Source organism: Amblyomma mixtum, chromosome 4, assembly GCF_055824585.1.
Source record: "Amblyomma mixtum isolate Tamu chromosome 4, ASM5582458v1, whole genome shotgun sequence".
In the NCBI taxonomy this organism is placed as follows: Eukaryota; Metazoa; Arthropoda; class Arachnida; order Ixodida; family Ixodidae; genus Amblyomma; species Amblyomma mixtum.
The window spans coordinates 109,361,502-109,386,047 of record NC_143015.1 but is presented as its reverse complement, the minus strand read 5'-3'; the positions used below and the strand labels follow the sequence as shown (position 1 = coordinate 109,386,047).

The 24,546-nt window shown below is 47.7% G+C and overlaps 1 protein-coding gene across 1 annotated transcript; it reads left to right on the top strand.

Moving 5' to 3' along the window:
- The first annotated feature begins 1,892 nt into the window (after positions 1-1,892).
- LOC149347811 (uncharacterized) lies at positions 1,893-24,546 on the top strand. The gene is made up of 5 exons (XM_089541639.1): positions 1,893-2,012; positions 4,587-4,738; positions 6,641-6,705; positions 12,596-12,673; positions 24,327-24,546. The coding sequence occupies exons 1-5, from the start codon at positions 1,893-1,895 to the stop codon at positions 24,461-24,463; spliced, it is 552 nt and encodes a 183-aa protein (XP_089397765.1). The 3' UTR covers positions 24,464-24,546.

The following is a 24,546-nucleotide window of genomic DNA, read 5'->3' as shown; positions in this document are numbered from 1 at the left end:
AACAAATTTCAAGTATCAGGAATAGAATAAAACACAATTTTCGATTATGCCGCAGAAATGTATATAGCGTTCGCAGGGTAACCGATCAGTTTCACTTATGCAATCATGAAGGTAACCGCAAGCACAAAACGAGAATTCCTTGGCGGTCGCACCGAACGAGGGAAGAACTGGTTAAGACAAAGGAAGTCGCAACCACGCTAAAGGGACGTCCAAATACTGCTTTCTATGAAATGCGAACCGCTGGCGAGAGGGGTGGAAATGTTATATTGCTTTAACTTCTCCTCATGAGTCACAAAGGTTAGTGATTGCCGCTGCTTTTTCTTCGGGCAATAGTGGCCTGGTTTTTATTCGGACTATGTGCCGCAAGGCATATGTTAAACGAGGATTAGGATATTGGAGAAATTTTAAATGAGTGTAGGCAAGTTGGGCTACACTTCTTCGAGCTCGCATGCGCCCTCAGAAGCTTATCACACCACGCCGTGTCACTCGTAGTCCTCATTACCTAGGTTAGGATATTTACGATAAGATGGTGCGATATATAACACGATACGGTTGGCATTAGTTACCTAAAAACTTCTTAGAACTGCCAGGCTCATACGTACGATTCAGGGGACGGCTCTTAATCAACTTACACTATTAGACAATCTTCAACGCACATTGCCATCTCATAACACGGCCGTTTATTTAGATGTCCCCTCGCAAAAATATGGCCTCCGCGTTCGGCATCTAATCCGCTAACCCGTGCTTTCAAACGAAGGGCTGTCGCAGCCATCTGTTTCTCTGGGGCTCGCTTTTTACCGCTAATTGAAACGGGGCTTGCGTCCCCACGACACTCCACATTAATCTGTACGGTACTTCACTAAAAGTCGCTCAATGGGAAGGAAATGTACAGGGGACTGCTCATCGGTACGTTCCAGAGCATTCTAGCTGTGCATTCAGACACATGCTGCTAGACCCACGGGAATGAAAGACGGCAGATGTATATAGATAAAGAAATGGCGGAAATAAGCTGTCTAACGTCCCGGCCGCTCGATGCAAGAGAGCAAGGGCTTGATCAAGCTGCCAGGGTCGTAGCGTCAAGCCTAATTGGGAGGTACCTGCTGCGGAGCTGTTCACACAAAAGGAATGCCTGTGCTACAAGTCTCTAGCGAGTCATCACAAGGCGCACAAGGCACTCCGCATTTTTTTTTTGCTACTTGCAAGATTTCCATGATTCTATAGGTCCACCAGGGGTCAATACGCTTGTATCGATCAGACCATGTCACATGCGGCAAACGTGGAGTGGACTACAGATTGCGCTTTTCCCTGAATCACCGCCTATAAATCTGCAAAGAACTCGATACCCTTGATGAATGACCTTCATTGAACTGGCTTTCGTAAATGACTACAGGCTCAGCTACGCACGGTGGACGGGAAATCTATTACACTTGTTTTTGTACGTGCTTGAGTGGCATCGTGCATGACTCACGGGAGCGCCCGTGCGAGCTTGTGTACGTTTGTACGTGCTTCATAACTGCAGAAGAAAAAAGTATTATCTTCAAAGCCGTCATAGCGTGATTGCGAGCGCAGCTAGCAAAAATGCCAGTTTTGCCTCCGAATGCCCCAACGAGGCTGAAACAAAATTTGAACCTGTCCGACCATGTGGACGAAATGCGAAAGTGAACTAGAGCGGTATTCCAATTTGAACCACCTGCCTGCGCAAAAGGATTGCAATAACACAGAACGAAGGACACGCAGCGCGTTGTTATCTTTCGAGCGCTTTTCCAATTCTGTAAACAGAACCGAGGAGCCCAAACTCTGCCGCTGTGCGAGTAGTGGAGAAGTGCAGCTCCTGAATCTGCCGCGCACCAAGGTTGTAACTTCGCTACAGTGACTTCCGGGAAGACATCGAGATGCATTCTGTCTCTGCGGTCGTCTGTGCCATTCTTGGGGCAGTCTCATTGGTGCAGGCAAAGTTGGGAGCTCCTGGAGGACCTCGCAAGCTGCATTTTGACATAGTGGATAGTTTTACGGTGCAGTATATATTTATTTGAGAGCTTCAGGAGTACGTGTACGATGGCGTTTTGACTGTCGACGGCTGTCGGCACATTTACCTCCGTTACTTACTTCTTCAGGGATGCTGCCTCAGTTTTCCCTGTTTATAGGCATCGTTTATAGGCCTGCAGTTTATAGGCATCGGATATTGTTGTACCCCTGGTTGTCTACAGCATCCCACAATGTTTTGCAGTACCGAAGCTCATGATCTCGTTATTTTAGAGCGTTAAGCTATACTTCTCGCGTTTCGGATCTCAACGTTATGCGTTCTAACACAAATTGTAACTCAGTGGTTGCCATGGTAAGCTAGGTGGTTACATAATGGAATGAAATAATAACAGGTGGCAATGTGATGCCCGACCACCGCAACTTGAAAGCTCAACTATGTCGATCTTGTATATATATCCCTGTCTGGCAGGCGTAAAAGTCGGGGCACTTACTACCGACATTTGTATAAAATTTGTGGGCCAACCGTTTGCAGTGGAATATTCCCGATGTTGTCGTACGATTCAACGTGTCGTGCAATATAAACTTACTGTCAAGTTACAGCCTAACTGAAATCAGGGGTAGAACCGGTTACCTAAGTACACCAAATTCCACGCCTTTACGAATCTTCGTGTGAACACTGCGGCTCGACCGTTTGCTGTACAGTGTTCGGGGTGGTGGCATATGATTTCGCGTTTCGTGCGGTATAAATTTGCTCGTTAAATTCGCGGCAGGGATTCGAATCGGCCACCGATGTTAGGTGTGTTAACGTGCGATATTCGATTGGTGCCACAGCGTCGGCTCATTTTTTGACTAACGACCTGAATGCGCCGCCATATGTATTAGGATAAATGTGGAAAAGGGGGGCACTCCACACTTCCTAGAACCTCGGTCTAACGGTTGGTACGCGCCCCTCTCCCTTTTTTAAGGCGAAAGCCTTTAATGTCTCATATTGTCGTGGCCAGGACGTGTTAGAAAACGTGTCCGCGTTTCGGATATACGCCTTATATGGGCTTATGCCAATCAATAGCCAATCGATGCTTAATCGGGTGCAGTCGAAAGACATAGGAACATGATATAAAGGGATTTATCATTGTACTGAATGAATAAATGACTAATTGGTAATTACTATTAGTTAAGGAGTGGCATGTCGGACTGTGCACTGCTCCTGTACCTTACCTAACACTAATTAATCAGTGCACTAGTTAGGTGCACGTTAACTATCACTAACCATACATAAATTAGTATCACGAAATGTGCAAGCTTAACTATCATTAAACATCATTAACAGACGTTTCTAGACGTTTCGTAGAGATTGTGTCGAACATTTTTTAGAGTTCCATCACTTGAAAAGTGAGTGACAGAACATGATGGATGGCATTAGAACAATGGTAAAGACCAATTAGCCTAATTAACATTTCTAGTCAGACAACATAAATAAAGAAAACAGTCGGAAATTGGTCGAGTTGGAGAATCGAACCAGGGTCTCCAGAGTGCGAGACGAGCACTCTAACCACTCCGCTATGCCAGTTCGATGGTCTTGAATGAACAAAGGCGCGTCTAGCTAGTACGGCATCTTCGTTCACTCCCATCTTCCTCCCATCCCTTACGGTGAGGTTCAAGTGTCCATCGAGATATGCAAGAGAGACACGCTTCCTTTCCTCAAAAACCAATTTACCGTCGAGCAAGGTGTAGAGCCGAATGGGCGATGGCGTTCTGTGGACTCCCTGGAAGCATACTGGCGACAACTGCTAACGGGAACCTTTGCGAACTTGCATATATTAAGCAAAATGTACCCGGATCAATACAGGGACATATGCCCATGGTGTGGGGCCAAACCCACCCTATATGATATCACGTGGGAATGCAAAAGAAACGAGGCTTTCCATAGAATACAAAATCTGAGTGCGGAACAGTGGGAGAGTGCTCTCCAGCGGCAACCCGGTTCTCCAGAGAGTACTGGTCATCCATGCCCAGCGAGCAGCCAAGCTCAGCGGTGCCCTGAAATAGGAGCGCCGACCTCTGCTGACCGTAATAACTTGTAAAATTGAGCAAACAAAGTTTATCCTATCCTATCCTATCCCTGGCAGCGTTGCAAGACGCTGTCGCGTTCCACTCTTAGAGGCGAAGCTTAACATCTTAACCACACATCAGTGAGACAAGCAGCAACACTGCGCTTAAGGTTTTTGCCTCACCGCACTTTAGGTCAACAAAGTGCCCCCCCCCCCCCTGAATATTTTCCCTGTTTCCTCTATCGACGCATATTTGTAACAAATCTTGAATTACGAATTCAAGACAAGTGGCAACCTGCTAAGGGCACTGGATAAGTATTTGGGTCTACTGGCCCTTCGGCACCTATCTGTCAGCGCTCTGAAGTAACACGATGACGGTGGCACCAACAGGGACAGAGAAGATACACAAACGACGGGCCCAACGCTCCGTTGGTCCGTAACTGTTGGTAGGGCCGTTCTTCATATTACTTTCACCATAACCCAACTAGCCGAAAGGAGAGTTTTATCTCAGCACTTTAAAGGCAGGCCTCTTACGCACGTTTCTCTTGATCGCAGGCGATGACGCATTTCCCCTACTCGGTGGCCATATGGGACCCCAAAGACGACGCCCTGTTGAAATGCGTGGCAGCGAACCGAACGGAAATTGATCCCGTGGCACAGACTGCCACATTTGTGTGGCATTTTCCAGCAACCGAGGAGTCGCCCGAGTATGGGTTGCTTTCACTTCGTGTGCATCTTCTCGGGCATTTTCCGTCTCGGACGTCCTACTGCGACAGAAAATAGTGGTGGTCTGTTAATAACCACATTAACAGAGCGGAGTCGCGAAGCTTCCGGTCTATTCCAAGAAGCTGTAAGCATTTGTTCGACGAAGACGACGAAAGCAACTTTATTCAGGCTAGTACTACGGCCAGGGAAAAAAACAAAAAAAAAACAGCGTTGGCTCCACTAAGGCCCCTTTTTTATCTGCTGAGCCTGTGTGAAACCAAGAAGTCGAGGTGAAAAATCATTATCTAACAGGAGATAATGGCAGTGTTACATGATCATATTGTGTTCGTATCTTGGACGGGGGTACGGCGAGCCCTGACGGTATCCGAATGTACAGAGCACTATTGAGGTGAATAGAGTGTTAATCTGAACTTCGCGGTTATTTGCTTGTTCCGTGCTGCGTTACCCCTTACAAAAATTTCTTTCGAAAGTCTATGCACTGTGCATATACTTTCGTCTATGAAGTTATAGGCCTTCGATAGACAAATATTATGGAATGGTCTATAGCCAATACAAATCCTAGAAACAGCCTATAGACAATCTATAGATTTATGGCCATACGCTGTCAGTATATTTTTCTCTGTGTACAGTCTACTGACTATGAATAGACAAAAGGAAATATCTATTGGGAAGCAGTAGAGTCTATAAGAAGTCTTTAAAGAGTCTATAAATCATTTTTATAAGGGACGGACGTGACTGACGGCAAGATAGTGCAGTTTTCCTCGACATTCTTTATTTTGTTGGGCTGTTCTCTAATTGTTTCCATGTGTTTCCATCCCGTTGAAACGGGCTAGGGAATTTGGAGAGTTCTGAGGTTGAATTCTTGAATTAGTTCTTAAACGAACTCGTTCTATAACATGCTCTTTGGCTAGATATCCAGCGCACGGTGATTTTAATGCCATGATTGGGCTTGAAGAATGGCTTCGGAACGTGCTGGTGAAGCAATGCGAAGCCAGTGGGGTGCAAGGGGTTAGGATTTTAGGAATGTATTTTCACATGCTGAATTTATTCTTGACTGCAGACTGATACAACTCCAGAACAAAGTGGCACGGAGGCCCTCTAGCCAATGGCGTCGGCTGATTTTCATGACGCCCCGGTAGTGTCGATTAAGCCTTATTAATCCCCTTTCATCTACCACTCCCCCCCTCCCAACCCCCATATGCCGCTATCAGGTCCAAGGGGATTAACCACAACGTCATGAAAATCGGTCGAAGCCATTGGCTGCAGGGCTTCCTTCGAAGGATATTTGCCTCTTTGTTTTGCAGTTGTATCCAACTATAGTAAAAATTAGAATCCGCAAGTATCTCTGTCAAGTCGCTTCTGCAGTAACTTACAACATAGGGAGTGATCGTTAGCTAGTGTAACCCTGAACACCATAACAGTGCCTGCAGAAGTGGGTGTGCACTGATAAAGAAGACAACAGTTTTAATTAAATCATGACTTACCTATTCCAAGGAAAATTTCCTGAAGATCGAAATATTTCTTGGCGGAAAGGAGTCAGGAAGAAAGGCACGACAGATTAACAAAGCAATATCTGGTTGCCATGGGAGTTGTCCTTTAATCTATGTGTTTGGTCAGTGGAATGCTGCAAAGAGTATGGAAGTAATTCGTAAAATATGTGGCGCAGATAAATAATCAAATCGATCTGCACACTTGTCCTCTTCATCCCTACGTGTTCTTCTGCTAGTTTACAACTGTCAGTGGCACAGAAATAAAATATTGAGGTTATATTTTGCACCTTTTTAATGATTAACACCACCATACATTGTCCAAGACAGAATAATGGAAGTTATACTGTCATCCACGCAGTTATACTGGCATCCACTGTCATCCTTTCCACGCAGGCATGAAATTCCTTTTTACGTGACAGCACGAGGCCCTGGAAGAATGACCTTTACGCTACCTGATGGTATGTTGTTCCGGCTGGTAAGACTGTAACCGAAGACCACTGATAGTTTGTCGGTCGATTTGTTGGGTTTCTTGGTGATGTATAGCGCTCCAACTTAATATACTAAAGGTCTCGCGGATGTTTAACAAATGCTCCCAGCAAAAAGAACGGAGCATTGGCGCGTAAGTCGCCTCTCACACACTATTTCGCAGATACATTTGGTTTGGTTTTGGTTTATGAGGTTTAACGTCCCAAAACAACCCAAGCTATGAGAGACGCCGTAGTGGAGAGCTCCGGAAATTTCGGCCACCTGGAGTTCTTTTACGTGCGCTGACATCGCACAGTACACGGGCCTCTAGAATTTCGCCTACATCGAAATTCGACCGCTCATGGAGATTGTGGCACTGCCCGAGTTCTAGTTTTGAGTGCGAAAACGCTACTTAACCGTGTCAAAACCAACTAAGAAACGTGTGTGAAGCCGCGGAGTAATTCGGGTAAGCTCGGGTTAGTTCGGAGGAACGTCCCGCCAGCTGTAGCCAATGTGAGAAGGGCGTAGCACCAGCTGCCGCAGAGCGTAGAGAGGTTGTGAAAATGAAGTGGGAGGAACGCGGTTTTTTCCCTTGCAGATGGCAGATAGAAGAAGCGAGGAACGAACACATGCTTTCGCATGTCTGCTCGATAAAACTACTTTAAAGCCCTGCCATCTTTTTTTTTATAATTGGACCCACTGATTATATTAAAACTTTGATGTCCGCAGCATGTTTCCAGGGCTTAAACTTGCCAATTTCTACTCGAAGAATGACTTTGCAATGGAAGCCTTCGCTCTTAGCTCTTCACCGACGAAAGTTTTGCGATGTGCAGTTACGGCCCCAATGGCCTCCCATGCCCGTTTTGACTCATTGTTCCAGAGCTTCGTTTCGCGCGGGGTAGAAACGGCAGTGAGCGTCTAGAGGTAATTCGTTCGCAAGATTCGCAGGTCCATATTCCAAAAAAAAAAAAAACGGACTCTTTCTAATGCTTCTTCTATACCGTCACGGACGGTGCAAGCAACAACGCGCGCCGCCCGCAAGTGCTGCCGTCCTTGCTATGTACACGCACAGCAGAACCACGGGTTTCTTCGTTCCCCAAATGAACTGTGGACTCTTCCACCGTGCTTTAAGCTATGTGGCGGTAGGGGCAGGTGTGCGCTGCATGCGTTGGCATTGACAACGTTGTGCCAGAAACGCGGCGCTGAAGCCATAGGCCGTCGGCGTTTGTTGTGTTCATTGGCGTTGGCGTTGACAACGTTTTACACTCCGATCGGTTTAAGGAAAAGAAGTGTGCATCATGGCTCCCTGGGTCAGTGGATGCTTGAATTGTGCATACAGGTGCGTGGTGTGATGAGAGAGAGATGTCGGCTGCAGGCATTGACAAGGTTCCGCCAGAAACGCGGCGCTGAAGCCATAGGACGTCGGCGTTCATTGTGTGCATTGGCCTTGGCGTTGTTGACAACGTTTTAAACTCCGATCATTTTAAGCGAAGGGAGGCGAGCGCTCGCGGCGAGACAAGCCAAGCTGTGCGTAGTGATGTCACTTGATCCTCGCGCATGCGCAGTATGGTCGTGCAAGAGAGCACGCGTGACGGCGAGACTGGGCAATTTAGCTCACGCTACAAGACCAAATTTGCTCACTTCCCTTTCGGAAAGTTGGTTACAAAGAGGATTAGCCCCTTAGGAAGGATGTCGAATAGTCATAAAAGCTCGGATTAGTCTGAATTTTGGAAGTTCTCAAAACTTGTCGACGACTTTAGTAGCTGTAGTCCTGGCTTTTGGGAAGATTTTGGGAGAGAATAAAAGTGCGTTCGTACAGTAGGAAGAGTGGCCGCACTGTGTGTGACGACTGTCTTATGGATTATAGGTTTGGTTGGGGCTCATTGATCATACTGTCTTTTAAATCTCATAGAGAATGTTAAACAAAATATACCGGGGGTGCTTACCTCGAACTTACGTGTGAGTAATGCGAAAACATTGTAACTGTATATCAATACTATTCTAATTTATTTATTTATTATTTATTTATTCAATACTGCAGGCCTTTACGGCCCAAACAGGAAGGGCATACAAATGACATCAGTGTACAGAACGAAGATAGCAAATAATAATTTCAAAACACTTGTTCTTTGGGCAATAGAATATGAGCAAAACAAGGACTAAACGAAATGCAAAGCGAGCTCCTCATTTGGGGAAGTCAAACATAAACAAACAGAAGTAAGCCAATTAATGAAATATCCGAAAATGAAATGTCAAACATGCAGCAAGGCGAAAACACGATCAGTTTGGGCGACCAAAAAGTAGACAAGAAAAAGAGCAATTCAAGGTTTCAATTGAATCAATGCTGGTTAGAAGAGGCAGTGGTAAGTTGTTCCAATCTGTTATCGTGCGAGAAAAAAAAAGAATATTTGAAAACATTAATTCTGGTGCTCTATGGCGTAAGAGAGTCATCGTGGCGATGTCGTGTTCGGCGTGCCGTAAGTAGTGTTATGTACGGACCAGGAGTTAGAGCAAGAAGGTTATTTTTAAGAAGGAAAATAATTTTAAGCGCTGAATTTTTCTTGTCAGTTCCAGCGTCGGTATTCCATGTTGTTTCATTAGTGCTGTCGGGAAATCAGTTGTACGGTACTTAGAAAAAAGAAACCTCACTGCCTTACGCTGGATTCTTTCGAGAGCGTCAATGTTCGTTTTGGTATAAGGGTCCCATACTACGCATGCATATTCACGTTTTGGTGTTATTAATGATGTATAAGCTAAAAGTTTAGTTTCGGCGAGGGTGTGCTTCAATTTATGACGGAGAAGGCAAAGTTTCCGAAATGCTGTGTCACATACGTTAGTTATGTGAGTGTTCCAGTTTAGACTATTTGTTAGTGGACGCCAAGATATTTCATTCTAATACTACTGCGATTCTATTATAATTATATTACAACTCTGTTCCAATTCTATTGTATTTCTTTGTAGATGTTGCAGTTGTAAGTACTGTAGTACTGGCTACTACTGCTTAACATTCCGCATTTCACTGCCTTTCATGACGTCACAACGTTTCGACCAGGCGCGAGATTTTAACACCGCTACTTTTTGGCAGCGTCGGGGTTTTGGTATAGAGAACCTATCTAATGCCTTGGCATTAATAAGCATGTACAAGTAGAAAATGGTCCAGATGCAGTCGGCCAATAGAAACGATTATTGAGATCTAAGTGAAAGCGCGCAGAGCCATGCAATATATGATGGCCTCCAATGTCAGATTGGTATCAAGCTCACAGGAGCGAATGACTGTAGAGATCGATGATTACGACACCGATGAAAAGTAATAAAATATAGAGAATAGTCAGCGGCTGAACTGAAGCAAAATATCTGATGTCTTTTCAGTGAAGACAAATTGCATGCCAGCTTCGGCCTGGGCCGGATATTGAATAAACTAAATATTTAGAAGCGAAACTCTTCGCTAGGCTAGTCAACACCGCGCTTCGCGTGAGCCGGAGCCCAGATTTGCCACTTCTGCGCATGCGCGAAACCGAGTGACGTCACACACCGCGCAGGTGGTCACCGTTGCCGCCGCCACCGCTTACAGAAACAAAAATAAAAAAGACAAGAGAGAAATAAAATATCACAAATAAAAAAAAATGAAAAACAAACTGTGTGCCAGGAAACACTGATATCTCGGTCGACACCCGAACCGCGCCGTAAAAAAAGGAAAATGAAAAGAAAATTGGTTTTAAGGAAAGGAAACGACGCCTGTCTCTCTCATATCTCGGTGGATACCCGAACCGCGCCGTAAGGGTCTTAACGAAAATGAAATGAAATGAAAATTGCATTTAAGGAAAGCAAACGACTGTCTCTCATATCTTGGTGTACACCCGAGAGGAATGCACGCCACGGTACATGTCTCTAAAGCAACCTTCTAAGACCCGCCGCGGTGCAACACAAGCAGAAGAGGTCGCGATTGCTCTCGCGGCCTCACATTCCAATTCAAAATACATAATCACCGACTCGCGAGGGGCCTGTCGGAACGTCGAACAAGGCTGCACTCCCTTCCTAGCCTATCGAATATATCAAAATTGCATACGGGATACGGACCCCGCACACCGTTACCTCATATGGGCCCCTGCTCATCAGGGGTTGGCAGGAAACGAGGCAGCAGACGCAGCCGCCCGCGCGCTCTCTCACCGGGCTGTTTTCTCCTCCCCATCCGATCAGGAACCCGATTTTAATCCGGTCTATACATTCAAAGATATTACAACATATTATCAAAATTGTCATCGCCTTTACCCTAGCCCATGTAAAGGCCTGAAGAAGGCGGATGAGCGGCTCCTTCTCCGCCTTCTCACCGATACTTTGCTGTGCCCGGCAGCGCTAAAACATTTTGACCCCTCCTTTAGCGGCAGCTGCCCACACTGTAGTGCAGTGTCTTCTGACACTTATCACATGGTGTGGGCCTGCCCCTCCAACCCCGCTATTCCCCCCATCCCCAACCCAACCCGGGAGGACTGGGAGGCGACCCTGCTCGGCTGCCACGACTTACAGGCCCAACAAGCCTTAGTCGGGCGCGCCCGGGCGGCGGCAACCGCCACTGGGGTCCCATACTAGGGACCTCCACCTAGTGTTTGTAAGGATCGGTCCCTTACGGGCTGATCCAAACATTCCTCCAGTTCATTCGAAATAAATGTTTTCACCACCACCACCACCCGAAAGACGCGGGTTCGATCCCGGCCGCGGCGGCTGAATTTCGATGAAGGCGAAATTCTAGAGGCCCGTGTACTGTGCGATGTCAGTGCACGTTAAAGAACCCCAGGTGGTCGAAATTTCCGGAGCCCTTCACTACGGCGTCTCTCATAGCCTCAGTCGCTTTGGGACGTTAAACCCCAATAAACCAAACCAACCAACCTCCTAAGACAGCACGCGCGTCTCCTCTTCCGCCTCCGTATGAACTTTGTATACCTAAGCCAACACCTTTCGGAAAAGCCAGAGAGCTCCTAAGCGTGACCGTAAGTATAAGCTTAAGCTAAACCACGAGCATCGCCGCAGCTTTTATGCGTAGCATATTGCAATCACTCAGTTCAGCCCTTGGGCGCGGCCGGGCAGCCACCAAACCACGTGACGTGACGTCACGTGGTGACGTGACGTCACCAAACCACGTGAAAAAAAGAAATGAAAAAGGAAGAAAAAAAAGAAAGGAAAAACAAAACAAAAGATAAGGACCGCTGAGCATGGTGGTGGTTGCCACCACCCCGTTTCAAAGGGGGCGCTCCTATCCATCCATTCATCCATCCATACGTCACGTCACGGAGGAAAAGCTGCTGAAAAAATCGAGTGCCGCCAAGCAATACCTCGCGCAAAAAGACCGCGCAATATGCAACGCATTCTTGGCTTAATCAAGCTAAGCCTGGGCATCTTTTTTGCTTCGAGATATCCAGGCTTAACCTTAGCTAAGGCACAGCCATTTTTTTGTGAGTAACATTTCCAGCAATTTCGGACATACTTTTACGGAAATATTGAAATTAATGGTCCATTCTTGTGATTCAGAGCAAAATCTTTTTCCAAGATCTATGAGGCGTCCCTCATACCCTTAGTCGCTTTGGGACGTTGAAGCCTAATAAACCCAACTAATAAACCAAACTTTTTAAAGTGCTTCCGTCGTTCGCATCGAACAGTTAAGCCTCCTATAGAAAACCAATGGGGAACGGTCCTGACGATAGCAGAAACGTTAATAAATTCAAGACTGCCGCCGGAAGTTTTGCGGGTATATTGGTTATAGTGAAATCTTACTTTTTATGAAAAAATTGCGTCATAAAAGGTCTCCCGCCCAAAATACTTTTGTACACAATTGTTGGGTATGTTTCCATAGCTTTCTTTGATTTTGAGAATTCTTTTCTTTGCTTGCAGACCCAAGAGAAAGGGAGGGCACATTCTACTATGAGGACCAGAACTGCGTCGTGTTGGATGTGGAGTTCCATGGACACCGTAAGACATATGAAAGGACGCTCGCCGAGCAAAAGTGGCGTGGCACGCGAAAACATTCAGTACAGAGAACAGTGAAGAATGTGAACAGAAAGCAAGAAAAATTGTGATTAGCTATAACTGTTTTATTTTTTGAAACATTTGGACCAAGAATTCTGTAAGGGTATTGATATTTTACAGGAACTTGGGTTTAGGTAGCATAATAAGGAAAGGGAACTGGGCGAGTTGGTGGAGATTCATGGTTTAAACTGCACGAAGAAACGAGAAAACAGCGGAAGAAAGCTCTGCGCCCGTGTCATGTATTTTCCTACGCTGTGTACTTGTTTCTTCGCTCAGTTTAAATCATTAGTAGGTAGCATTACCAAAGCGTCTAGGCGGAAACCAAGCCATATCGGGAGAATTTGAAGTCCAGTTAATTTCATGAGCTGCTGAAAAGTAATACCTTTTATACCACCAGAGATAAATTATCATTCAACATTCAGGAGAACAAACAGCCTCAGAGCCCGGAGCAACGCTCCAACAAAAGATTTTGTCTGGAAAAGAGCGGTCGTTATGGGGAGGGATTATGTTGCCTTCTCGCTTTTGGTAGGAGGGAGCGGGCATGGCGTGCGGATTCGGGCCAGCTAAGTCGGTGTGTGTGTGTGTGTGTGTGTGTGTGTGTGTGTGTGTGTGTGTGTGTGTGTGTGTGTGTGTGTGTGTGTGTGTGTGTGTGTGTGTGTGTGTGTGTGCGTGTGTGTGTGTGTGTGTGTGCGCGCGTGCGTGCGTGCGGGCTTGCGTGCGTGCGTCCGTGCGTGTGTGTGAAGCTACTATCGCACGGTCGTGGAGGCTTCGCCTGTTGATGCGGCCAGAGGTGCTAAGGGCCGTGATTACCTGATAAGAGTGCGAGCCGGAAATACCAGCATAAATCAACATGGACAGGAAGCCGGAGAACTGTAAAAAAAGAGAAAATAAAAGAAAATCATACCGCGAAACATATATGTTCAATCTCAGAAAGTTTCCAGAAGAAAAAAAATGATGGTCGATTTACATACTTTGGCCAAATACCAGTTACGTGCGATAGAAGTTCGGTTTTCACTTCAATTCCGGTGTTGAGATCCAGTTTTCATTAATGGCGCTTGTTCGGATTGCGGTGATGGATGACTGGATTCCCGGCAAGCTAGCGTGCTAGTGCTAGTGCAGTCCCGACAAAGTGCATGTACTAGTGGATGGTGTACCTGTGATGGCTTTAGAGGATACCGGTGCTACTGTTTCAGTTATGAGTGCAGCGTTTAAGTGTTTCCTCGGACGCAAAGTTTTGTTTGGGTTTGACAAAAATGTCCAATTTTGTGGTGTGAGTGGCGAACTGTTGCCTGCAATTGGAGTGTGTACTGTTAAGGTTTCTTTGAGTGGTGAAGTGTTCAGCACGGAAATGGCATGCTCGCCCGATCGACGCACGACGTCATTCTTGGGCTCGACTTTTTGCAGATGTGGGGCGCCAACGTCGATTGTCGTACCAGTGAGCTCAGCGTCGGCAAATGTTTTACAACTGGCCTTGGGAAGGCTCTTGCAGTGGAGATAGTGTGCTCGTTGTTACCCGAGATACTGTCGTCCCTCCTTCTTCGGCCGTACGCGTAGCGGTTTCCTGCCCCGATACCACTGTCGACGTGTTTGATGCGACTGCGGAACCGAACGATCTTACCTGCATGAAGAAGAATGTTTTGGTTTCTCATGCTATGGTTACCGGCACCAACGGTCGCACTGAACTGTGCGCAGTGAATTGTTCTACAGAATCTGTAGTTTTGCTTGAGGGCCAGAAGCTTGCGTCGTTCAGCCACGACTCACAAGTGTCCGTTGCTTGGTTACCGACGCCTTGCACGCGGAAGCGCCAGAGTCTTGTGACGAGTCCAAGCTACTTAGCATGGTTGACAACTCTCTCTCAACGCATGAGCGCCGTGCTGTCTTGGCCATTCTTCTGCGACACTCCACCATGTTTGACTGTTCACAGCCCGGTGGCCCACCTTCCATCCCCTCGTCTCGGACCCTTCACAGGTTTGACACTGGCGCCTCACATCCGATCCGGCAAAAGCTCCACCGAGTGTCCCCGTCTGAACGTAAGCTGATCAATGAGCAAGTGAAGTAGATGTTAACTAAATGTGTTATACAAGAGTCGTCGAGCCCCTGCACAGTAAACAAATTTGCACCCTTAAAGGTGTAGCGCTCATGGCTGCACCCTTTCCACACCCTCATTTCTTCTTATTTTTTTGGAAACGAGTGCGCTGAGCACGTTAGCACCTATAATGCACCCATGGGCCCTTCAAAGCTGCACGAGTACAATGGTGTTGTAGCTCCTTCGGGTGCAAGGGTGCGTAAGGGTGTACGGTATTCTTTGACTTGTCGAACAACATCCCAGTAATTCAATCAAGTGTGCTTTAATATGATGTGAGCTATTCGAGTTTTCCATTAAAAGACAGCTGCAACCTTGATGCAAGCAGCTATGGATGGATGGATGGATGGAAACGTTATTACGCACAAACAAAAAAAAATCTTCCAGGGTGGTCCCCTACTGGTCCAGGAGTCCACGGGCTAGTGCTTCACGTAAAGCCCGATCCACTAGCCATTTCTGGCCGGCGGGCTGAGCGGTCCGTAAAGCAGCCTCCCAGGATGAATGAGTGGGATTGGGGATGGGGGATACTGCCTTTGGGGAAGGACATTCCCAAAGGTAATGGAAAAGTGTGGATTTGGGCACGCCGCAGGTGTTACAATCAGGAGGAAATGTGGGATAAAAGCATGAGAGGCGGTGGGGTGAAATAAAGCAGCCTGTCTGTAATTGCCGCCATGTGGCGCTGGATAAGGGCGACAAGGTACTGTGGGGTGGTGGCAGTGTCATGCGGCTGAATTTGTAAAATGTGGTAATTTGGTGATATGTAGAGAAGACCGAAGGGGCTTCTTGCGCAGGGTTGGGTGCCTGATCCTCCGGGGTCCGGGAGGAGAGTTCTCGGGCCAGCACATGAACGCGCTCATTACCGGGGATCGAGGCATGCCCAGGGACCCACGACAGAGTAACCGTTCGGTCGAGATAGGTGGCCGTGGTAAGAATACGGTGTGTTGCCGGAGTTGCCACGCCCTTTAGGTAGTGGCGGTACGCGGCCTGTGAATCTGTGCAAATTTCGGTTATGTTTTTGTCAATGATGGAGTGGGCCAGAGCAAGTGCGATGGCGGCTCCTTCCGCCTCTGCAGGCGAATTAGTTCGAATAGTGGCGGCGGCCCCCACTGTGCGGTCTTCATAGGCTGCGACTGCCGTGAAATATCCTGGTTTAGAATTTTGTGCCGCGTCGACATAAAGGATATCGGAGCGGTTGCTGTATGTTTTCGTGTAATAGCTCGCTATTGCCTGCCGCCTACCGTGATGGAGACTAGCACTCATATTGCGCGGTAGGGGCTTCTGATATATGTGATCCTGCGTGCGCAGAGAAATCATGTAAGGTGTAGGACTTGTTGGGGTGGGAATTGGTGGATCTAGACGTAGCTGTCGCAGTAGGCATTGTCCTGTTTCCGTGCGACTCAGGCGGACTAATTGGCTGGTGCGTTGAGCCTCTATTAATTCGATCACTGTATTGTGGGTACCAGTGGCCAGGAGACGTTTCGTGCTAACCGTCCGTGGAAGACGTAAGGCAGAGGTGACAGCCGTGCGTATTAGGATGTCTGCCTGTTGTCTTTGCCGCTGAGTGATTATGTGGTATGGAAGGTGGTATGTAATGCGGCTAATGATTAGTGCATTTGTCATATTGAGGGTCTCGCGTTCAGAGAGCCCAGGATTGCGTGCTGCCACCCGCCTGATAAGTGCAGCGACCTGTTTGGTCTGTCTCTGCAAGAGCTGAAGGGTGGCGGTTGCATCGAGTGTGTTGTTAATTAGGAGGCCGAGAATCTTCACCTGAGGCACAATGGGCACTGGATTCCCGTACATGTGCAGTTCAATCGGGGGGTCACTGGGGAGGGGTTTCAGCTATGACTGGGATCTGCGTCCTCAGAATGTGAGAATTAACTGAATCACTTTAGCTGAAATGCTAAGCGTCACTGACTCCAAATAGGGGGTCGCTGAAGTGGCATATATAAACTTGGAGAAAGTATGCGCGTCGTGGCATTCGGTTCGCAGCCTTCTGGCTGCGGCCGTGTATCTGTTTTTCAGCCAGCGTCCGTCCCGGCGGACGCGGTTGTTGCGACGCGCGTATTTAGTCTCTCTTTTGCTGTCCTCTTATCTTTCAACTCTCTTCTATCTGCACGTGGCAGCGGTAGTGGCTCGGCTTGTTCTCTCAGTCGCAACCAACCAAAGTATACGCGTGAGGGTATCTGTTGTTTCAGCTGGCGTCTTCGCTTCGGCGGACGCGGTATGCGCGTCTGTTCTTTTCTCTCCTCCTCGGCAAGGAGGTTCAGAGACACACATCTGGGTATTATAAATATAGTTGGAGAGCCGTAACGTTAGTGCAAAAATTCGACAGGTCTTCGGCAGCTCCTCGTAGGCAATGCCTAGATTCCATTCAAGAGTGCGCCACAAAAAAATGGCTGAGGCTTAGCTAAGGTTAAGCCTAGTCAGATGCGAAGCATATTGATGGCTAGGCTTGGTAATACATGGCTTTCCTTGGTTGAATACTTGGTCATTTTATTACAACCACTAGAAGCCTTCGTCGTGGGGGAAGACAACGGCATGGCTACAGCGGAACGCCGACTAACCCCGAGACGCGCGTTGGGTGAGCGCCTGGATTGCCACGGAAGCCGCGTCCGCCTGCCCGGTGGAGCGAGTGTTTCACCTTCACCGAGTGTGAACGCGCGTTCGAAATGCGCGGGAGTGTGACGTCACCATACCACGTGATTCACACGGCGTGCAACCGCAGCGACAGCACAAGTTGGAGCCCCGTCTGTCATCTGTCGTGACGTCATTGTGTCACGTGGTGTGACGTTACCATACCACGTGGTCTGCACGGCGTGCAACCGCAGCGACGGCACAAGTTGGAGCCCCGTCTCTCATCTGTCGTGACGTCATTGTGGCACGTGGTGTGACGTCACCATATCACGTGGTCTGCACGGCGTGCAACCGCAGCGACGGCACAAGTTGGAGCCCCGCCTCTCATCTGTCGTGACGTCATTGTGCCACGTGGTGTGACGTCACCATACCACGTGGTCTGCACGGCGTGCAACCGCAGCGACGGCACGAATTGGAGCCCCGTCTCTCATCTGTCGTGCCATCATTGTGGCACGTGGTGTGACGTCACCATACCACGTGGTCTGCACGGCGTGCAACCGCAGCGACGGCACGAGTTGGAGACCCGTCTCTCATCTGTCGTGACGTCATTGTGTCACGTGGTGTGCACGGCGTGTAACCGTCACGAAGGGCTTGGGTTACCTATTGTAATATGCTTCGCATAAAAGAAATTGATGAGCGCCCTTTAAAGCAATAAAAACCTATGAAACTTTAAAGCAGTCGGAAAAAGGGCGCGATAAGCATACTTTGCACTCTTTCAGGCAGCCAAAAAATAAGGGTGCCAATGTAACGATCCCGCCCTTGCTATGGCTGCGATGAGCTTACTTTGCACCTTTTTGGGAGAGAGAGAGAGAGAGACTTTAATGAATAATGGAGAGGTCTGCCTGCTTATAGGCCTGGCATGCTACTCAAGATGAGGGTGAAAGAGAGAGAGAGAGAAAAAGAAAAAAAGTGACATCAAACATACTCAACACTCACGCGCTCACAAACACACATGATTATCAAAGTATGTCCACTAAACCCGTGTCCCCTAGAAAAACTGAGAAAGCTTTTGTTCCTCGCTCAGCCGAAGTCGCATCAGTCCAGGGTCCAAGGACATGCTCCAGGTGCACGGGGTCGTCCTGACGAAGTCCTAAAGCAGCGAACAGTACCTTGCGATGAGTATTAAAGATTTGGCAAAGGCAGATCAAGTGTTGAATATCCTCGCGCACACCACATGTCGGGCACAGAGGGCTACTTGATACACCAATTTTATAAAGATAGAATTTAGTAAAGGCAACGTCCAGACGAATTCGGTGCAGGCAATTACAGTCACGTCTATCTAAATTTCGGGGCATGCGGAATTCACAAGAGGGGTCGATGCGAAAGAGGGGTCTGTATTGACGCCGCGGATCACACCACAAAGAGCGTTGCATATCTGCCAGAATTGATCCGCGGCGTCAATCCGCGGCGTCAATCCGCGGCGTCAATCCGCGGCGTCAATCCGCGGCGTCAATCCGCGGCGTCAATCCGCGGCGTCAATGGGAGGGTGCACGGGTGTTAGTTATAGACACGGAAATGCACCCTTAAGGGTGCAAATTTTTTTGCAGTGTGGGCTGCTCCAGTAATTCTTGCTCGGAAGAAGGATGGGTCATGGCGTTTTTGCGTGGATTACCGTCGTCTGAATGCCGTCACGAAAAAAGACGCATACCCCCTACCCGAATCGACGATGCCATCGACTGCCTTTTTTCAGCCTCCTACTTCTCGTGTATTCATCTTCGGTCGGGGTATTGGCAAATCCCTATGCATCCCGCGGACAAAGAAAAAACAGCGTTTATTACAACTGATGGCCTTTATGAATTTAATGTGATGCCATTCGGCCTTTGCAATGCGCCCGCCACCTTCGAAAGATTTATGGGCACTATAATATGCGGTTTGAAATGGGAAATATGCATGTGCTACCTCGACGACGTTGTAGTTTTCGGAAAGACGTTCAGTGAGCACAACGAGCGTTTAGCTCTCGTCCAGGACTGTTTGAGCCAAGCTGGCCTTGTGCTTAACTCTACAAAGTGCCACTTCGGTGCGCGTCAAGCGTTGGTGCTTGGACATCTCGTGGATGAAGACGCGTCAGACCTGATCCAGCCAAGACTGCAGCTGTCGAGTCGTTCAAGCCACCAGAGTCGGTCAAAGAGCTGAGGAGTTTCTTGGGCTTATGCTCTTACTTTCGCCGCTTTATTCATCGCTTTGCGGACGTAGCTTACCCCCTGACAGGTCTACTTTAGAAAGATATGGCTTCCGAGTGGACACCTGAGTGCGATTCTGCCTTCCGCCAACTCAAATTCCATCTGACGTCCCACCCTGTACTTCGCCACTTCGATCTCTCCGCTCCCACACAGATTCATATCGACGCCAGCGGTGTTGGCCTCGGCGCTGTTCTCGTTCAGCGATGCGACAACAAAGAGCACGTTGCTCCGTATGCGAGTCGCTCGCTCAGCAAGCCGGAGCGCAATCATACAGTGACCGAGCAAGAATGCTTGGCCGTCGTCTTCGCAACGCAGTGTTTCCGTTTCTATCTGTACGGACGACCGTTCACCATCGTAACCGACCATCATGCCCTCTGCTGGCTCGTTAACCTGCGTAACCCGGGCGGGCGCCTTGCACGGTGGGGTCTCCGGCTACAAGAGTTCGACTACACAGTCGTCTACAAGAGTGGTCGCCGTCACGCTGACGCGGACTGTCTTTCGAGGCTGCCTCTTCCTGATTCGGAGTCTAACATCGATACTTTGGACCACTGCGTTGCGTCAGTGCCACCTGCTTTTCCTGATGTCGCAACGTTCAAAGCGGAACAGCAGAAAGATTTAACCCTACGGTCTCTCCCTGCGGAAGCTGAACACCCTTGCGTGCGAGATGGTCTTTTGTGGAAGAAGAACTATTGTTCTACGGGCCACCGCTTCCTGCTGGTAGTCCCGAAGAGCCTGTACAACTCTGTCTTGCAGGTCATGCACGATGACCCTTCATCTGGGCATCTTGGTTAAGCACGGACGCCCCACCGTACCCAAGCACGCTTCTATTGGGCGAAAATGCGGGCCACGACTGAGCGGTACGTCGCCATCTGCACTCAGTGTCAACGATACAAGCGACCTACAAGCCTTGCATCTGATCAGCTTCACCCTGTGACACCGTCTGCAGTACTGTTTGAGCTAGTGGGCATAGATCTCCTGGGGCCCGTTTCCGAAATCCTATCATGGAGACCGCTGGATAGTGGGTTGTGTCGATTACCTTACTCGGTATTGTGAAACGACAGCCCTAACCTCGGCTACAGCGTATCATGTGTCCTCTTTTCTGCTACGATTCATAGTTCTGCGTCATAGACCTCCAAAAGTTATCATCAGTGACCGTGGTCGGCAGTTCACCGCTGACGTCGTGGAGCAGTTTCTCCGTTCCTGCGCATCGCATTTTCACCATTCCTCGCCTTACCAGCCCCAGACGAATGGGCTCACTGAGCGCACGAACCACACGTTCACTAACATGCTGTCAATCTATGTTGATTCAAGGCACAAGAATTGCGACAGCGTCCTGCCGTTCATCACGTACGCGTTCAATTCCGCGTGCCATGAGACTACTGGCTACAGCCCCTTCTTTTTACTCTATGCTCGCCCCCAACACTACACCCTGGACACCATACTACCATTTTCTGACGAGCTTTCTGAAGATCTCTCCATTGCTGAGACACTGTCTCGCCAAAGAAGGCCGGCGTCTTGCTCGCCTTCTTGTTCTCGCCTCCCAAGATCGGTCCAAAGCGCGCTACGATGCCCGCCGCCGTCACGTCACTTACAGCCCTGGTGATTTGGTCTTGTGGTGGCGGCCTATCAGAAAGCGAGGATTGTCTCAGAAGCTGCTGTGCCACTACGATGGACCCTAAGTCATTATTGAGCAATTTAGCGAGCTCAATTACCACATAGCTCGTCTCACGGCAAGCGGCCGTCGTTCAGCGCGAACTCAAGTCACTCACGTTGCCCGGCTGAAGCCCTACCATTCGCGCGGCGCTTCTCAACTCGCCCAGCGGGCCTCGGCTACGTAGGGGGAAGTGTGACGCCCATGAAAAGGCGATACCTATTCTGCATGGTCGGCATTGCTGGCTAAGCCGAAGATGAGGAAAACGAGGTTGGTGGCGTCTCGTGCTCGGCAAGCGGACCCAGCTGCTTTCAATACTGCGTCCCGGACTTAATAAACCCCTGAGCGTAACATTATAACAGATATTAGCTTGTCCAAGATGCCCTAACAGCTAATTTTGATGTTCGCAATTAATCATTTCTTGAGCTGCTTAATATTTTTTCCATATCGCTCTATATTTTGACGTTCCTAAATTTAATCACTTTTGCACTGTTTGTTTTCTTTCCCAAATTGATACCGCTGTATGTCTATGTTTTTCTCTTATTCGTGTAATTTAAGGCATTCCACTCCCCTCTATAAAGCCTAACCCAGGCCGTGAGGGTATTTCAAACAGACAAATAAACAAGTAAATAAGAAAAGAAATATTAAATAACAAACACTGCTTAATAAATAACATTGTTTGTTTCATGAACTAGAAATTAGCAGTGACGGCAGGTGTGAAACGTTTTGCTTTCGGAGGTATTTATGTTGCTGGTAAAATAACCTGGAGAGTGTTGACAACGTCATCTTCGTCCGTAGCGGTGGACATAAAACGTCTGGTAGTAGCACACATTAAAAAAATTCCCCTATGCCTTTTATAGTTTCGCGCAGACAAGGGAAGGGAAATTAGGAGCTCGTTATGATAAACATATGAATGAATTCGACAGTCTGATAAATAAGGAGAACAAGGAAATGTTTCGATTTTTTTTAATTTGCACTCTTGATAAATGGGAAATTAATAGCTTAATTCTTTTATCGCCTACGGAGAACTAATTTGAAAGTATACGAAAAAAACAACCACATGCGGCCAGCGAAATCCGAATCCACACTCTCCAAATTCCGCGTCGGGTGCTTTATTAACTGAGCTACGGTGGCGGGTGTCAAACCTTGCAGTTTCGGTGGTAATTAAGGTTTAATTTGGTTAATGGTGTTTAACGTCCCAAAACGAGTCAATCTATGAGAGACGCCTCAGTGGAAAGTTCTAGAAATTTCGACCACCCGGGGTTCTTTAACGCGCACTGACATCGCGCACTAAAGAGGCTTCCAGCATTTGTTGTTGCTCTTAGCGGCTATTTATGGATAAGAATAAAAATGGAAGGAAAAGATGTTGCTAGCCGCTGCATCTGCCTTCGAAAGCTGAAGCACCTGAGCTGCGGCTAGCGGGAAAAAAAGAACAGGCAGAGGAAAACAAAGGGGGAGCGATAGTCAGAAAGGTTATTTATTTATTTATTTATTTATTTATTTATTTATTTATTTATTTCATATACCCTCAGGGCTATTGGCATTAGAGAGGGGAATGGTTACCGAAAAAAAACATAACAATACAATAAACGAAATGGGGCTATTATAAAAAAAGTTCCAGATGTGTCTAATCATACAGTGTTAGATAAGGCGTTCTTGAAAAGGTGGTAATCTTTGATGGTTGCTGTTGGTGCGGGAAGGTGATTCCACTCTGCTGCTATTCGAGGTAAAAACGACTGAAAGAAAGCGTGAGTTCTGCAAAATGGGACACCGACTTTGTAGGCATGATCTAATCTTGATGACAGGTGATGCGGGGGAGAGATTAATTCACTGCGCAGGTGTGGATGATGAAAGATCTTATGGAATAGGCAGATACGAAACATTTTGCGACGTGAAGCTAAGGATGGCAGATTAACGCAGATTAGGGGTAGGGCGGCAATACAAACTATGTACAAATATAGGATATGGAAATACCTGCGGGGTGCTACGCCGCGCATGGCTGTCAAGAGCTTAGTATTATGCGACCATGGCAGCCGGGATGGAACCCGCGTCTTTCGGGTCAGCAGCCGATCACCATAACCACCGAGCCACCACGGCAGCTTCGGTGGTAATTATTTTGTCTGTAACCTGAATTCGAGTGGTCACCAGCACCACCCTAGTTCATAGCGGTGGACATATTACGCCCTTTATTACCGCGGAAATTAAACATTCTCCCATGCGCCTTGATATCGATGTCTGTTGAATTCCTTCATGCGTGTGTGTGTCATAACAAGCCTCACATTTCTCTTCTCCTGTATGCTCAATAGCTCAGTGATCTATTTTCTCCACATTAAACTTCCTTATGCCAGTTACTTTCGCTTATTGATTAGCTTGACTTAGCTTGACCGCCACTTTGGTCACATTCTACACAGCTGTCGGGAACTGAGGGCCGAGGTTTAATAGGTGTTTTCATATAAGAGGTAACTGTGGCCAAGTACTACACGAGGGTGGCTAAATCCTGTTGTGGTGAGAGATTACGCTGTCGGTTCTGATCACCGAGATCAGGCGGGAACCCATGCTTGGTTACACAATTCCATCGACACGCGGATTTTTTGAAATCCTGTGTAGGATTACGCAGCACCGGGATTCGGAATTGTGCTATTTACTCTTGCGTTTGTAACCACCCCCCCCCCCTTGTAATGCCGAAAGGCGCTGTGGGTATTAGATAAATAAATAATGGTCTAACTGCGCGCTAGGCGGATGCTCAATCTCAATTCCATCGCTGCACACTGACTGCTCCACTCCGTGAGATATTTGTGAAGTTATCTAGCAGAAGTTACAAGCACGAGGCTGCTTTAGTTATTGGATGGGCTCTTCAGGACGTTAGGAAAGACCCGTTACAAGAAAAGGTGTACCTGGGTGATCATTAAAAACGAAACAGTATCTCCCAGAGTATTTGTAGGCGACAATATTATTTCGCATAACTATCTGTGGAGGTGAAATTTGCGCTCGCGCGCAGATATATGTATGTGCGGGCGTTTAATACAAGCATGCTAATGCTTTTCTTAGAATGCCTCCTGTGGGTCGTCAGAAAATTCAAGGATTCCGTGCCTCAGGTTTGCATCGACCAATACGTAGACACCTGCGGCGCCGAGGTTCCGGAGCACACAAGAGATCTTTGCTTCGATGATGACGGAGACTACTAGTCATCCAGGAATATGATCTTTTGCACATAATCATCCAAAGCAACAAACAGCATGAAATTGAGCGCTGTCAATAAAATAACGCT

Coding starts and splice junctions, on each gene's coding strand:
- LOC149347811 (XM_089541639.1), top strand. CDS start 1,893: ATGCATTCTGTCTCTGCGGTCGTCTGTGCCATTCTTGGGGCAGTCTCA. Junction 4,739..6,640: donor GCAACCGAGGAGTCGCCCGA/GTATGGGTTGCT, acceptor CTTTCCACGCAG/GCATGAAATTCCTTTTTACG. Junction 12,674..24,326: donor TGTGGAGTTCCATGGACACC/GTAAGACATATG, acceptor TGCTTTTCTTAG/AATGCCTCCTGTGGGTCGTC.